General features: G+C 42.0%; 1 protein-coding gene across 12 annotated transcripts in view; it reads left to right on the plus strand.

The window, feature by feature from the left end:
• Nucleotides 1–16,559, plus strand: part of LOC143282087 (tropomyosin-1-like) — an 87,540-nt gene extending 70,981 nt beyond the window's left edge. For 4 of the 12 annotated variants that reach the window (XM_076587568.1, XM_076587567.1, XM_076587566.1 and 1 more), the window contains 5 exons: nucleotides 822–892; nucleotides 5,411–5,486; nucleotides 8,620–8,682; nucleotides 9,946–10,015; nucleotides 14,968–16,559. In XM_076587568.1, coding sequence (XP_076443683.1) covers nucleotides 822–892; nucleotides 5,411–5,486; nucleotides 8,620–8,682; nucleotides 9,946–10,015; nucleotides 14,968–15,050 — 363 coding nt within the window. In that variant the 3' untranslated portion in view covers nucleotides 15,051–16,559. Of the gene's footprint in view, nucleotides 1–821; nucleotides 893–3,455; nucleotides 3,527–4,272; nucleotides 4,349–5,410; nucleotides 5,487–8,619; nucleotides 8,683–9,945; nucleotides 10,016–10,469; nucleotides 10,540–12,246; nucleotides 12,374–14,328; nucleotides 14,340–14,426; nucleotides 14,510–14,718 lie in introns of those variants that run through there. The other 8 variants (XM_076587569.1, XM_076587561.1, XM_076587562.1 and 5 more) reach the window with 7 other exon arrangements.
• The last annotated feature ends 219 nt before the right edge of the window (nucleotides 16,560–16,778 follow it).

The following is a 16,778-nucleotide window of genomic DNA, read 5'->3' on the forward strand; positions in this document are numbered from 1 at the left end:
GTCAAAGAACAAAGTGTAGTGACAAGTGTCAAGGAACAAAGTGAAGTGTCAAGTGTAGTGACAAGTGTTATTGTTAAAGAACAAAGTGACAAGTGTCAAGGAACAAAGTGTAGTGACAAGTATCAGAACAAAGTGTAGTGTCAAGTGTAGTGATGAGTGTCAAGGAATAAAGTGTAGTGACAAGTATCAGAACAAAGTGTAGTGTCAAGTGTAGTGACAAGTGTCAAGGAACAAAGTGTAGTGACAAGTGTCAAGGAACAAAGTGTAGCGACAAGTATCAGAACAAAGTGTAGTGTCAAGTGTAGTGACAAGTGTCAAGGAATAAAGTGTAGTGACAAGTATCAGAACAAAATGAAGTGTCAAGTGTAGTGACAAGTGTCAAGGAACAAAGTGTAGTGACAAGTGTCAAGGAACAAAGTGTAGTGACAAGTGTCAAGGAACAAAGTGTAGTGACAAATGTCAATGAACAAAGTGTAGCGACAAGTGTAGTGACAAGTGTCAAGGAATAAAGTGTAGTGACAAATGTCAAGGAATAAAGTGTAGTGACAAGTATCAGAATGAAGTGTAGTGTCAAGTGTAGTGACAGGTGTCAAGGAACAAAGTGTAGTGACAAGTATCAGAACAAAGTGTAGTGTCAAGTGTAGTGACAAGTATCAGAACAAAGTGTAGTGTCAAGTGTAGTGACAAGTGTCAAGGAACAAAGTGCAGTGTCCAGTGTAGTGACAAGTGTCAAGGAACAAAGTGTAGTGTCAAGTGTAGTGACAAGTGTGAAAGGCAGGGCGGGGTCGGTCAGTAACGTGGTGTGACCCTTGACCTCTCAGGCTGCCCGTAAGCTGGCCATCACAGAGGTTGACCTGGAGAGGGCGGAGGCTCGTCTGGAGGCAGCAGAGGCGTGAGTATTGTGCTGTCCCCATGAGTGACGTCCCCTGAATGATGTCCCCTGGGCGATGTCAGTACTGTCCCCAAAGTGACATCAGTAATGTCAGTGTCTCCAAAGTGACATCAGTACTTGTCCCCAAAGTGATGTCAGTACTGTTCCCAAAGTGAGGTCAGTTCTGTCCCCTAGAGAGACGTCCCCTAAAGTGATGTCAGCACTGTCCTCCTGAGTGATGTCGGCACTGTCGGCCTGATGAGGGTAGGCTGTCGAGGCCTGATCAACTTGGATTTATATGAAGATAGGAGCCTGTCCTCCCACCCCCCTTTTTTTTTAATTTTTTAATCTTTTCTTCTTTTTTCCTCCAAGCAAACATGATGTATTATGTTTGGATCAGTCCATATGCATTGACATCTTGAAACCGGACCCTCCCCCCCCACACTCTCTCTGCTTCCTCCCCCCACTCTCACCTGACCTGGACTGCAGAGATTTTGCTGGGCTACCGATGCCGACAACTTCATTGGGAGTCCCATATATCCCCTTTATTAAAATTCAGTTTTCTGTTTTGTTTGTTGATTTCTTTACTTATTGATTTTATTTATTTCAAATTTTGTTTTCATAATGATGAAGTGCTGGTGAAAACACGTTTGTGAAAATTTGTGCTGTTTTTAGGACCTTGGTAATGTTTTCAGATACCAGTTTTGCTTTCAGATTGTGCGGCAAATTATTAGAATATTATATGTCTGTTTTGTTAATGAAGTTGTAAATGTACTGTGATCAGTATCTCATTTTCTGATTGTGCAGCAAAGGGTTGGAAATGTGTGTGATTGATTGATTAGGTCATGAGAATGTTTTCTCATTATGAAAGAAAATAGCAGTACTTAACTCCCATAATTATCTCTCTCATTTTTTGTTTTTTTAATTTTTAAAAATTCTGTTTCATTGATTCTGTATAATGTAATATTGAAAATGCAAATGCTGATGTTTTCAGACAAATGTGATGAAAGGTGACATGCAGATGGTGATTATTAATTTGCAATAGTATATATATATTATCAGACATGTGTGAGTTACATTATGCATTGATTAAAAGAAAATGGTATGTGACTTTAAAGATGTATGAAATATGTATTTACATGGTTTGTTTTTCCCAAGTGTTTCTGTGGGGTTGTTCTCAGCCTTCCTGCTTGTTGAATGACTTGTTCGACGGTCAGTGTGGAAGGAGCTGTTTGGCTCTGAGTTCAGAAAACAGTGCCACGTCTGACAGTTTGATTCCTTGAAGTGACTGATCTGCATGCTCTGTGATGTGACACAGCCTGTGGGAGGGCGTTTTCCAGCCCATATGGCCAGCCGGCAGACTTTTCCGATTCACAGGGTCCTGTTTTTTTGTTATCAAAACATAGGATCAGATTGCTCTGTTTTATTTGCGTTAAACATTAACGTTGGCAAATCTTTGGTTTGGTGAAGAATTTGGTTTACCAACATCTATTCTATTCATAGACTGTTGAAAATGACGGCTGGTTCCATTATTTGCTGGTATTCATCCTCCACATGTTCTTTTAAATTATTAGTTAACATTTGGAATATGTGTGTGTGCCTTTGTCAGACGTGGCACTGTAAATTTGAATCATATTTGACCGGAAGTTTTCTTTGTTGGCGACGGTAAAGGAAATGTCTGCGAGCACTCCATGAACTTAAAACTCAGCCAGGTTTGAACTGGTCACAAACTCTGTGCATGGACGTAGACCACTGTCCAGATACCAGGACATTTTTCACGCTTGAGGCCTGACTGAGTGCAACTGGTCAGTCACTGCTTAACAGATGTGGTGTGGCATATGTGGATTTGTCGGAACGTAGTGATGCCACCTTGACTAGTTAAACTGAACTTTTCTGAACAAGTGAAGGTGACAGATTTGTTTCAGTGTGGATTTTATGAAGAAAGCTAGTTGAACTGAATTGAAAGCTAGAGTTTGTCCTGGTCAGGTCTGGTGTGTCCATTGTGTCCTCAAGAGCGCTGTACTGTGCTGAGTTTTGATTTCAGGAGGGTAAGCTTCAATACAAAGAAAATTTCCTTTGAAAATACCTCTGCAGAAACGCTCGGTGACATCGTCACATGAGAAACATACCCCAGCATAAATTAACGTTAAAGACTGAGGACTGGTTTGTTTTTGAATGGGATGGAGAAATTGATAAATAGTGTCAAAAATAGATGGAGAAATTGAAAGCCTGAAATTTGCCATTGAAGCAGGCAAAAAAAAAAAAAAAAAAAGTGCAAGAGGAGAATTTTCTTTTTTTTTCTTTTTTTTTTTTTTTTAATGCGCTTGGGATGTCATGCTGTTTTTACTCCAGACTAGAGATTTTTTGTTTCCCCAACAGATGGAACGAACCAGTTCACAGCAGTACAACACAAATAACTAGTGTGATGTTTTGGAGGGGTTGGTTGAGGAAGGGGTAGGGATATGTTATGATGGAGTGTGTTTTTGCAGTGTGTTTGATGGTGTGTGTCATTTGTGCATGCTGCCCCCCCTCCCTCCCTCCCTCCCCTGCCCTGTGGGATGTTGCCTTGCTGCACGTGGTGTAGGCTGCTCGCAAGCTGACCGTCATGGAGAGGGACCTGGAGAATTTTGAACAGAGGGCAGAGACGGCAGAAAGGTTGGTTTGGTCTCTGGAACTTGTTTGCTTGCACAGCTGTTTCTTTTCTTTTTCTTTTTCTTTTTGATAATACTAGACAACACAATTGAATAACTGAATAAGATGGTATTCTGAATTTGGATTCTGACAGAGTGGGATGGTGGTGGTGGTGGGGGGGGGGGGGGGGGTTAGAAAAAAACACTGTCTATGCAAGCAACGAGTTTTTTTTTTCTTTCTTTTTTTTCTTCTTTTTTTTTTTTTTTTTTTTTAGTGGAGAGAGGCTTTGGGTAGGGTGTCAGGGGTTTTGATAAACAAGAGAGACCAAAGAGGATGGATGATCAGTCGGTTACAAAATTGACCATAAATGAGGTTACATTGTTATTACACTTCTAGATTACACACAAAAATGCTGACGTATATCCAGACATAGATTAAAAATGGATAAGTAGCCGTACAGTGTGTGATAGGGCATGACTGACTTCTTTATTTTTGTGCGATTAGTATTCATTATTGAAAGAGTGGTTTACATACTGAAAAAAAAAAAGGGGGGGGGGGGGGGGGGAAGCACACAGTAGTTCAGTGAAGTGTGCACACAGTGCAGCCTATTTGTTCTTGTGAGATAAGTAATGAAAGAGTGATTCCAAGACGGGGAACAAAGTAGGGGGGAAAGCAGAGTAGCTGAGTGAAGTGTGTAGCTAGCTGTGTGACGTGTTGTGCTAACAGCATGTGGTGGTTGCCTGGCATGGTGTGACCTTGGAATGTTTCAGGAAAGTGCGAGATCTGGAAGACCAGAGTCACACCCTAACCAATAGCCTTAGATCGTTAGAACTGTGTGAAGAAAAGGTGAGGACAGTTTTTTTCTGTTTCTTTTTTTTTTCTTCTTCTTCTTTAAAAAAAAAATTTTTATTATTTTTTTTTTATGATAGTCTTTGCATCCTTCACTTTCTACCTTCAGTGAAAGCTGTGGAAAACTTGAGCACTGTTGAGTATGACAGTTGGGAGGAGTGGGCTTGGGGGAGGGGAGAGCCAGTGGACTGAACAGCATTCCTGGAGAATAGCTGGCTTTATTTGCTCTTGAGTTTGGATGGTTTCTGGGTTAGACTGCCTGCTGCCTTTAGCACAGCTTACCCACTGGCACTGGGACTGCCTGTGTTCACGGGAACTTGTTTTTTCTGCGGTCTGTTGAAAATGGAACCAGTTTTCTGTCAGTCTTCTGCGTGTCCTGTTGTGTGTGTGTGCGTGTGTGTGTTTGTGTGTGTTTTTGTGTGTGTGTTTGTGTGTGTTTTTGTGTGTGTGTGTGTGTGTGTGCGTGTGTGTGTGCGTGTGTGTGCGTGCATCATGACAACAGCTGAGCTGAAGCAGAGACAGCAGTTGAAGAGATGGGAGGAAGGAAGACAGACCCCCCCGGGGTTGCTGCCTTGTGTTGGTTTTCCACGTGGACCACACAGGTGGTAGTCACTGCTGTCCTCTTGTGGCCGTGTGTGTGTGTGTGTGACCTGTGTGGGGGGGAGAGACTGTCCCTGCCCTCCCCCTCCCTCCCCCCACCCCTGACACCTCGGCATGTCATAGTTCAGTGCTAGTCTGTCTTAGCCTTGAAGCTCGCCTGTCTTGCGCCTTGATATGGTCACAAGTGATCGGAGACAAAAAAAACCGGACAGTGTAGCGGTTGGAAGTTTTACCTGCGGAAGGAGAGGTGAGCATGTTTTGCAGCCCCCTTGTGGATGGTTGTTGGTGGATTAACCTTGAAGGGCCTGCTGTGTTGTGGAGTCTGTCCCCGCTAACGTTTGGCACAACGTCCTGACTGCATGGGAACACTCAGAAGGCTCGAACCTTGACCCCCCCCCCCTCCCCCCCCATCCCCCTCAGAGTTCCGACATGATGACATGTCTGTGTTCTCCTCCACAGCAAGTGCTATGAACTGGATGAGCAGCTCCATGTTGTGGGTAACAATATCAAAACCCTGGCCATTCAGAACGATCAGGTAAGGGTACCGGCTGGCTGGGTCTGGGGGCGTGGCTGTACGTCACTGTGTGTGAGTGGGAGAGACTGCTCACTATGTGAGTGTGTGTGTTGACAGGTCTCTGTGTCTGAGCTGTGTGTGTGTTGACAGGTCTCTGTGTCTAAGCTGTGCGTGTGTGTTGACAGGTCTCTGTGTCTGAGCTATGTGTGTGTGTTGACAGGTCTCTGTGTCTAAGCAGTGTGTGTGTTGACAGGTCTCTGTGTCGAAGCTGTGTGTGTGTTGACAGGTCTCTGTGTCGAAGCTGTGTGTGTGATGACAGGTCTCTGTGTCTGAGCTGTGTGTATGTTGACACAGCAGAAAATGTCGCCGAGTTTCAGTAGTAACGTCTGGCCTTTCTTTGCTGAAATGTCAGTGGCTTTAATTAAGGAGGTGACCGTTTGTGGTAAACGGTATTCAGCCTTACGTAACAAGAGAATGATTATGTTGCTTTTTTTTTTTTTCTTTTCTTTTCCAGGCTTCATACTGTTGTGTAGTTCTCCAGTGAGGCAGTGAGAATAAAGAAAGAAGATTTTAAGCAAAAGTATTGGGCAGATTTTTGTTGTTGTTCTTGTTGTAAAATGTGAGCATTAAAGAGGCTTTTTTTTTTCTTTTTTTTTTGTGTGTGTGTGTGTGTTTGTTTGTTTGTTTACTTTAGAACGTATTTTGACATTATTGGTGACGGGCGCAATAGCCGAGTGGTTGAAGCGTTGGACTGTCAATCTGAGGGTCCCAGGTTCGAATCACGGTGACGGTGTCTGGTGGGTGAAGGGTGGAGATTTTTCCGATCTCCCAGGTCAACATATGTGCAGACCTGCTAGTGCCTGAACCCCCTTCATGTGTATATACAAGCAGAAGATCAAATATGCACGTTAAAGATCCTGTAATCCATGTCAGCGTTCGGTGGGTTATGGAAACAAGAACATACCCAGCATGCACACCCCCGAAAACGGAGTATGGCTGCCTACATGGCAGGGTAAAAACGGTCATACACGTAAAAGCCCACTCGTGTGCATACGAGTGAACGTGGGAGTTACAGCCCACGAACCCAGAAGAAGAAGAAGACATTATTGGTATTCACTGGCAGAGGGAAAAAGAAGAAATATCTTTATTTGTGTACTAGGTCAGCTGTTTTGTTACTCATTCTTTTTCCACAATTTGATTTCAGTTCCATGAACAGAAACACCACTCGTGTTTTCTCTTGAGTCCATGCATGTGCATTGTATGAAAATGTAAAAGAAATCCAAAGAAACCTGTATTGTGGAAAACTTTTGATCTAAAATCAGTGGGTTGTTGGCCTTGCGGTACGGGTCCCTCCCTCCCCAGGAAGTGAGAGAATCTGGGATTGAATCAGACACTTGCCAATATTTTCTCCCCTTCCACTGCACGTTGAATGGTGGTCAGGATCCTAGTCATTCGGATGAGATGATTAACCAAGGTGCTGTGTGTAGCATGCACATTGCTCATGTAAAAGAACACATGGCAACGAAAAGGTAATCCATGGCGAAATTCAGCAGAAAAAACTGATATGAATACAAATATGAAGATTGCGAGTCACTGTACCGACATGCTTTTTCCCTGGGAAGAGCAGCCCAAATTTCGTGCAAGGAAATTTTTTGTGTGATAGAGTAATACAATACAATACAGCACAGCACAGCACAATACAATACAGCACAATATAATACAACAGCCCAAATTTCACTCAGAGAACACTATTGTAAAAAAAAGAGTAACACAACTCAACAGAACTCAACACAACACAACACAACACAGAAGCCCAAATTTCACTCAAAGAAAGCTGTTGGCAAAGAGTAATACAATACAGTACAGTATACAAGATACAAGACAGTGCAATACCGTGATACAATACAATACAGCAACCCGAAATTTCACTCACAGAAATGTACAATACAGTATGATATAGTACAATTCAGCAACCCAAATATCACTCAAAGCTGTTGAGTACCGGTAATATGATAAAATACAATACAATACAGACTACAATAAAGTACAAAACAGAATACAATACACTACAATAGAGTACAATACACTAGAGTACAATACAGAATACAATAGAGTACAATACACTACAGTAGACTACATTAGAGTACAATACAGATTACACTACACTACATTAGAGTACAATACAGACTACAATAGACAACAATAGAGTACAATACAGAATGCACTACACTATAATAGAGTACAATACAGAATACAATAGACTACAATACAGAATACAATAGACAACAACAGAGTACAATACAGAATACACTACACTACAATAAACTACAATAGAGTACAATACAGAATACAATACACTACTGTAGAGTACAATACAGAATACAATAGAGTACAATACACTACAATAGGGTACAATACAGAATACAATAGAGTACAATACACTACAATAGAGTACAATACAGAATACAATAGAGTACAATACACTACAATAGGGTACAATAGAGTACAATACAGAATACAATACACTACAGTAGAGTACAATGCAGAATACAATAGAGTACAATACACTACAATAGGGTACAATACAAAATACAATAGAGTGCAATACACTACAATAGGGTACAACACAGAATACAATACATTACAGTAGAGTACAATACAGAATACAATACACTACAACAGAGTACAATACAGAACACAATACACCACAATAGAGTACAATACAGAACACAATACACCACAATAGAGTACAATACAGAACACAATACACCACAATAGAGTACAATACAGAATACAATACACTACAGTAGAGTACAATACAGAATACAATACACCACAATAGAGTACAATACAGAATACAATACACTACAACAAAGTACAATACAGAACACAATACACTACAGTAGAGTACAATATAGAACACAATACACTACAGTAGAGTACAATACAGAATACAATACACTACAACAAAGTACAATACAGAACACAATACACCACAGTAGAGTACTATACAGAATACAATACACTACAATAGAGTACAATACAGAATACAATACACTACAATAGAGTACAATACAGAATACAATACACTACAGTAGAGTACAATACAGAACACAATAGCGTGGTAATGGTGACGTGTGGCTGTGTCGTGCAGGCATCTCAGCGGGAGGACAGCTATGAGGAGACGATCCGGGACTTGACGCAGAGACTGAAGGATGTGAGTCGCTTTGATTTTGTGAATTTTTCTTTCTTTCTTTCTTTCTTTCCTTTTTTTTTTTTTTTTAATTTTCATTTTTTTAATGATCTCCCTTCTTGTGTCATGGTGGCAGGTTAAAACCCCTGCCCACTCTTCACCCCACTCAGGCAATGCATTAACTCACTCAGTACGGCCAGTCCTCTCTTCTCCTTTACACAGACCCCTCGGATGTCCAGTGGGTGTCTAAATGACCCAACCTTTAGCTTCCGTCGTCAGAATTGTGGTATTCTTTGTCAACATTCACCTCTTCAGTATAAGAGCTTTCCGCTTGCAATATTTTGATGATGGTAACTGGGGTGAAACGCTGCTAATGTCGTCTCTTTTGCCGTTCGTATGGAGAGAGTTAATTACTGTTTATCAAGTAGTAATTATGAACTACAGAAAAGGGATACACAAACTTGATGTTAGTCCACACCAACCTGCCTTGGTTTTTTTTTGGTGGGGGAGGAGGTAGGGGTTTTTTTGTTGTTGTTTTTTGTTTTGTTTTTTGTGTCATCTTTTTTTCTTAATTCAGAACTTTTTTTTGGCAGGCAGTTTATTTATTTATTTAATTTTTTTAAAAGGAGAGGGTGGGGTGATTTCTTCAAAGCAATGTGCGTTAACAGGCCCACAAAAGCTTTACCACTGATGTAGTATGTTGTGAGTGGAAAGCATTTTACATGACAGTATTCTTCTACATTAAGTCTTTCCCCCTGGTTTGGTCTGTCAAGTGAGGTGTCTGTGACCAGTGTTCTGTCTTTAAGTGAGGCTGCATCTATATGACACTGTTCTGCATTTTCCTCTGGCATGGCCAGTGAAGTGAGGTGTACGTGACAAGTGTTGTGCTCCGTGAAATATTGTCCCTGTCCCGATGCCCTGCTAGCAGCCCATCAATACATCACTTCTGCTATAGAAAGTATTTTCCCTGATGCGGCCTGATGTGGAAATCTTGTGCTCCATGAAATAATGTCCCACCAAGCCCGCCCCACTGCCCATCAATACACTATTCTGATAGAAAGTATTTTCCCTGATGTGGCCTGTTGATGAAGTGAGGTGTACATGACAGTGTTGTGCTCCGTGAAAGACACTGTTCTAATTGAGGTGTACATCTTCGTGACACTATTCTGCTGCAGAAAGTATTTCCCCTGATGTGTCCTGTTGATGAAGTGAGGTGAACATGACAAGTGTTGTGCTCTGTGAAATAATGTCCCCCGCCCCCCTCCACCCTGCTGCCTATCCCAACAGGCTGAAAACCGCGCCCAGGAAGCTGAGCGAACGGTGGCCAAGTTGCAGAAGGAGGTGGACAGATTGGAAGGTACAGTGCCCCTCCCCCCTCCCTCCCTCCATCCTGCTGGCTGACCTAGTGGTGTGTGCTTGAACCTGCACCCCGTCTTGTTGTCCTCCCCGCCCCGCCCCTCATCCACAGTGCAGTGTGTGCATGACAGCAGGTGGCCCATTGGTCGGTCAGTCGACGGTCCCTGGAGACGAGTGCAGCATGCAGACCTGGTTGTGTTTCCAGCCAGGAGAGAGAGAGACTAACACTGAATGCAGTGTGTGGTTTTTTTTTTTGTTTTTTTTTTGTTTGTTTGTTTATTTTGGTTGATGTTTTTTTCCTGACAGATGATCTGAAGAATTGTTGTTGATGAGTGTTGATGGTGCTGACATAGAGAGCAGTCTGTTAACATGGAGTGCTGACAGTTGTGAGGGTGACTGGCTAACGGCATGAAGCGTGTGGCGTTGTGTTGTGCATGGTCCTGTGTGTTCCACAGCATGAGTCTCGCAGTGAAACCTCCGAGAGAGAAGTGGTCCGCCTCCAGAAACACCTGGACAAGATTGAAGGTGGGTGCTGCCATGGACTCCATTATTTACCTGGCGTTCTTATTGATACTTGTATAGTGCCTGTCTTCTGTCGGAGACCAGAGTCTGAGCTCTTTTTCAAACAGACATATTATAGCGTCTGTCTTCCATCACAGACCAGACTCTAAGCGCCTTTACAAACACAGTCATCATATAGCGCCTATCTGTGGTCAGAGAACAAAGCCTAAGCTCTTTTATAGACAGAGTCATTAGCACAACAGACTGCCTACCTGGATAGAGCTGACTGGTACAGTTGCTTTCAGGTGTTCATCATTTATTTCCTGTGTCATTCAGGCAGGATTTAATCTCTCTCACACACACACAAACACACACACACACACACACACACACACACACACACACATATATATATATATCTTTAGAGAGAGAGAGAGAGATACATGAATTTTCACAAACCTGCCAACCGTTCCATTTTTGGCAGAAATATTTTTCCTACTCACGTTATTCTGTATTTCATTCTCCAAGTACAACACATGTTGTTCTGAATTAAACCTGTTTGCAAAAGAATCCTCCGGAAGAAGATTCAGAGGGATTTTCATCCTTTAATTGGTGAGACTATCACAGAGGCACTGGTGATGATCCCTTAGTGTACCATGCTACAACAGTGAACTGAGAGACAGAAATGCAAGAAAGTGGAGGAAGCTGGTAGAATGGGTAAGACGCTCTTCCACCAATACAGTGTCCATGGGGTTGTGGGTTCGATTCCCACTCTCGCCTCTTCTCCCAAGTGTGACTGGAAAATCAAACTGAGCATTTCCACATTCGGATGAGACAGTAAAATGAAGTCCTGTGTGCAGCACACACTTGGCGCACTGAAAAGGAACCTACGGCAACGAAAGGGTTGTCCTGTGGTAAAATTCTGTTGAAGAATTTCCACTCTGCTAGGTACACAAATATATTGACGCTTCCTTGAGAAACAACTGAACAGCACCTCAGATGCACTTTTTGGAGTTACAGACACGTTGCTGTTGCACTGTAACCAGTTCTGTTTGATCTTATTTGCATTTTGAACTCCTTATCCAGCATCTCATGTTGTGAAACTGTCAAACGTGTTTGCCGCTATCACTAATATTTGTATGAATGTCAAAGTCTGTTATGATTGAGGGATAACCTTTCAGATAGCTGACATTTTCACAAGTCATGAACTGACCCTTGTGGTTGGAACTGGAAGGAATGTACTTCCTGAACTGTTTTAACCCCCGCCATGTGGGCAGTCATACTCCGTTTTCCGTGGGGATGCATGCTAGGAGGTATGTTTGTTTGTTTCCACAACCTACAGAACGCTGACATGGATTGCAGGATATTTAACGTGCATATTTGATCTTCTGCATACATATACACACGAAGGGGGTTCAGGCACAAGCAGGTCAGCACATCTGTTGACGTGGGAGATAATTTTTTAAAAAAAAGATCTCCGTCCTTTAGCCACTGTGACTGGGATTCGAATCTGGGACCCTCAGATTAAAAGTCCAGTGCTTTAACCACTCAGCTGTGTGCCTGTATACTAATGAAGTCGACGAGTGTACTAACGAAGTTGACTAGTATACTAACGAAGTAGACCAGTATTGTACCGGGCTGAAGAGAGAGGAGATGAATGCAGGGTAGCCAGCTGCATGGCGCGGTGTGTGTGCGGTGTGTTGCATGGGATGTGGTTGCACGATGTTGCAGTGGAGTTGGAGGAGCAACGCCTGGTGAACCAGAAGCTGCAGGAGGACATGGACCAGTGCATCGGTGACCTGGAGAACCTGTAGTTCGATTCTCCCCCTCCCCACTGCTGCATTCGCTTCCACTCCAGGTTGATGTCTGCTCTCACGCACACACACATGCACACACACAGAGATAAAAACACACACACACACACACACACACACACACATAAACAAACATGCGCACACACAGAGATAAACACACACACACACACACACACACATACGAACATACATGAGCACACACACACATGAACACACACAAACACAAACACACATGCACACACACGGAGATAAACACACACACAAACACAAACACACAAACAAACATGCGCACACACACACACACACACGAACATACATGAGCACACACACACACACACACACACACACGCACACACAATGCACACATATACATAAAGGAACACGCACATAAATATGCACACACACACACACACACACACACGCGCGCACGCTCGCGTAAGCACACACATGCACACTGGATCAACCAGAGACAAGGTATAGCTCTGACATGATTGTCTTTTCATGAGTTTCAGTTCAGTAATTATTTACTTCTTTCATACTCCTTTAAAAAAAAAAAAAAAGTTTTTTTTTCTCTACTGGTACCTGGTACCAGTGACATCAGTTTTTAGACGTGTGGATTGCCTGAAATGTTTTTGTGGAGCGTGATAAACTGCAGCAGGCGATGACGGTGAGCCATACTTAGCAGCGCATGTAAAACAGCCCACGGCAACAAAAGGGTTGAGCGTGTTATTCAGTGGTAAAGGAACTAGAATTTATGACTGGTACTTCGGTATACTTTGAAAGTAAAACTACAGTTCAGTTCCATGTTTTTTTCGCTGGCAAAATTCTGTAGAATGAACATTCCACTTCGAGAGGAAAAAACAAATACACATGCAGCCAGAAATTATTATTTTTTAATATTTTTTTTATATATAAAGAATATGGGTGGTGCTGCATTGTAGCCAGGGATTGTTCTTGGGGTGAGCAGTGCAAATTTCACACCGAGGAACCTGTTGTGCCAGATTACTGACAATATAGTACATTACATTACATTACATTTCAGTACAACACAATACTACTTTGCATTGCATTACATTACAGTACAATACAGTACAATACAATACAGTTCAAAGCAAAGCAACACAACACTGTTCTGGCTCATGGCTGTTTCCACTAACAGCATTCAAAGGGGTTGTCCAAGAGTACAAACTTGTGGCATTGATTTCTGTCAAGTAGCTTACCATCATTCAAAAAGGTACATGTGTATAACATATGATGTCACCAGCAGATTGATTCAAGCATTCTTCTAAGTGTAACACTGAAGATAACTTCTGACATTTGCAACTGTTGAGTGATGGGGTTTTGATTTGCAGTTTGTGCGACGAGTATGGAAACTTAGTTGCTGTAATAACATCCTTGTCTTTATTATGATTTTTCATCCTGCATTGTATTGATACAGAATGATATATTCTAGTTGTTTTAAAGTATTGTGCATCAGCTTCCACACTTAAGCTGATACCCCTATCTTTAAGTTAAAAATTGTAATGAGCTTTTTTTATTTTATAAGGGTGATTTATTTTTTTTAAGTGGGTATAATGATGACATGTGAGCATTCTGCTGTTTTCTGTAGAATAGCCGCATTTGTGTCCGTTCATCTTGATTTTAGAACGTGCGAAGTTATGATAGATATATTTAAAAGTTTTTGAAAACTTAATATTAAATGCCAGCACCCTTCCATTGTCAGTTGACATATATAGGTAATCAGTAAAATGTATTTTGTGTATACATACTGTTTGTGTATAGAGATACAATGAGCACCAAAAAAAAAAAAAAAAATGAAGGGGAGGTGTGTGTGGGGGAGGTTGGTGGTGGTGGGGGGGGGGGGGGGGGGGTTGTTAGTCGTATATCTAGAACAGCTTTTAAAATAATCGTGTGGTGAGAATTTATGGAACAGTGAGTGAAAGAGATGAGATGGTTTTTGGCGTCTCTTGTGGTGTTTGTGCGTGTGGTGTGGTTGCAGATGAATTGTTGTACAGCGTCCCGCGTAGTGTGTGGGGTGTGGTTGCAGATGAATTGTTGTACAGTGTCTAATGTGATGTATGTGCAGTGTGGTTGCAGATGAATTGTTGGTAGAGGAGAGATTTTCACCATCTGTCCTGGTGTGTGTGTGGTGTGGTTGCAGATGAATTGTTGAGCCGCATCAAACATGTTGTGTGTGTGGCGTGGTTGCAGATGAATTGTTGGTAGAGGAGACGTTTTCAGCATCTAAAGTGGTGTGTTTGAAGTGTGGTTGCAGATGAATTGTTGTAAAGCGCCTAAAGTGGCGTGTGCGTGGCGTGGTTGCAGATGAATTGTTGGTAGAGGAGTCATTTTCAGCATCTAACGTGATGTGTGGGTGGTGTGGTTGCAGATGAATTGTTGGTAGAGAAGGAGACGTTTTCAGCATTTAACATGGTGTGTGTGAAATGAGGCTGCAGATGAATTGTTGTACAGTGTCTAACGTGGTGTGTGCGTGGCGTGGTTGCAGACGAATTGTTGGTAGAGAAGGAGAGGTTTTTAGCATTTAACTTGGTGTGTGTGTGTGGTGTGGTTACAGATGAATTGTTAGTAGAGAGAGATTTTCAGCATCTAACGTGATGTGTGCGTGGCGTGGTTGCAGATGAATTGTTGGTAGAGAAGGAGAGGTACAAGAACATCAGTGACGAGTTGGATGCCACGTTTGCTGAGCTGGCAGGATACTGAGGCCCCCTCGCCCCTCGGTGCTTCGTGCCGGCCTCCAGCGTCACTCCACTGCTGTTTATTTGTGCAAAATAAATCACTTGTACAGGTTGTCTTGTCAAACAGAAAGCCTCTATTAAGACTCTCTTCACTTCTGCCACGTTGTTTTGGAGTGTGTGTATGAAGCAATGAGTTGACCAAAACGTCAAAGGAGATATATATGTTCTTTTTTTTTTTTTTTTTTTTTTTCATACTTGCTTGTAACTGTCATTTTGTACAGAGGTGTGTATAGAGAGAGTTTCGGTCAGCCAAAAGCTGCTTTGGGTACTACTAGCATGTTAAAGACCTGTCGTAAGTTTTCTGCAGGAAAAAAAAAATCATAACATCAATTGTTACAAATCTGGAATGATAGGATCATCCTTTGATATATATATATATAAAATCAACACTGTGTTACCATTTGAATTCGCTGATGTGTGGCAAAGGCTCGACAAATAAGTGTGTCTTCACACAAACCATCTTTAGCGCTGCTGTACTTACTGGTTCTGTGGAATCAGAATGGTGTAAAGATTTCGCTGATACCGCCAGCAGCGTTTTTCCTGCAGAGAACCTGACCACGGTAGTTCCAGGGAACCTTTTGGCTTTTGTCGTGGAAATGCAACCGTCAGTTACTCCGAAAGATGCCAAGCTCAGTTTGAATGAGCTAGTATGCAATTTCCCTCCTGAGAAGGCCCCCCGCGCACGAACCAGAGGTGAATTAATGACGCAGACCTGTATTTGGAAAGTCCAGGTGTGTGCAGCTCTGTAACTTTGAGCAAGAACTGTCAACACTGGGAGCAAGCTTGACACAGAAGTTACTTGAAAACAAAAACCCTCTGACGACACAAAAAAAACCAACCCCTTCTGGCCCCCCTTTGTGGCCTCAACGGGCCCCTGCTGTTTGTGCTTAGGCATTTCAAGTGTACAAATATTTCTGTGCGAATGTGCTTCGCTTTTCCGTTTGTTTGTAGCCACTCCTTATTTAGCCTTTTTTTTTCGTTATTTGGTTTTGTTTTCTTTCCCATATTGCATGTGATCTGAGGTCATAGGAGTACGGCATATTTATTTTGTATGTTTATTTCTTCTTTTTTTTTTTTTTTTTTTGGTCTTGTCTTACTGCTTTAAAGAGGCCACCCCCAGGCCTCTCTCTCTCTCTCTCTCTCTCTGAAATCAATTCTGTTAAATCCTATAACTCAAATAACAGTTTATAACAGAAATTGCTATCACAAACCATGCCTATTTTATGATTTTTTTGATAGACGTAACTTACTTATTTGCTGTCATAATGCAAGCTCTTACCGTGCAAAGATGTCAGGCTGGTTTCTGTACTTTGCCTTCAGAATTTAGTCCACTATTATGTGCATAACAAGACTGTATCAGTGTATGTATACACTTAGAATCCTAGCTATTGCTTCGCTAAACACTTTTTCCTGGCTATTTCCAGCTCCGTTTTTTTTTTTTTTTTTCGGACAATAAAATATCATCTATTTCCCATTGGTTGTTTCATGCATGTCTGTGGTGTGCCTGCTTTGAGAAGAGAGATGGTGTGTGTGTGTGTGTGTGAGAAAATGTCTGTGGTATGTCTGCTTTGAGAAGAGAGATGGTGTGTGTGTGCGTGTGTTAGAAAATGTCTGTGGTATGTCTGCTTTGAGAAGAGAGATGGTGTGTGTGCGTGTGTTAGAAAATGTCTGTGATATGTCTGCTTTGAGAAGA

This window comes from Babylonia areolata, chromosome 5 (assembly GCF_041734735.1).
Source record: "Babylonia areolata isolate BAREFJ2019XMU chromosome 5, ASM4173473v1, whole genome shotgun sequence".
Taxonomy (NCBI): domain Eukaryota; kingdom Metazoa; phylum Mollusca; class Gastropoda; order Neogastropoda; family Buccinidae; genus Babylonia; species Babylonia areolata.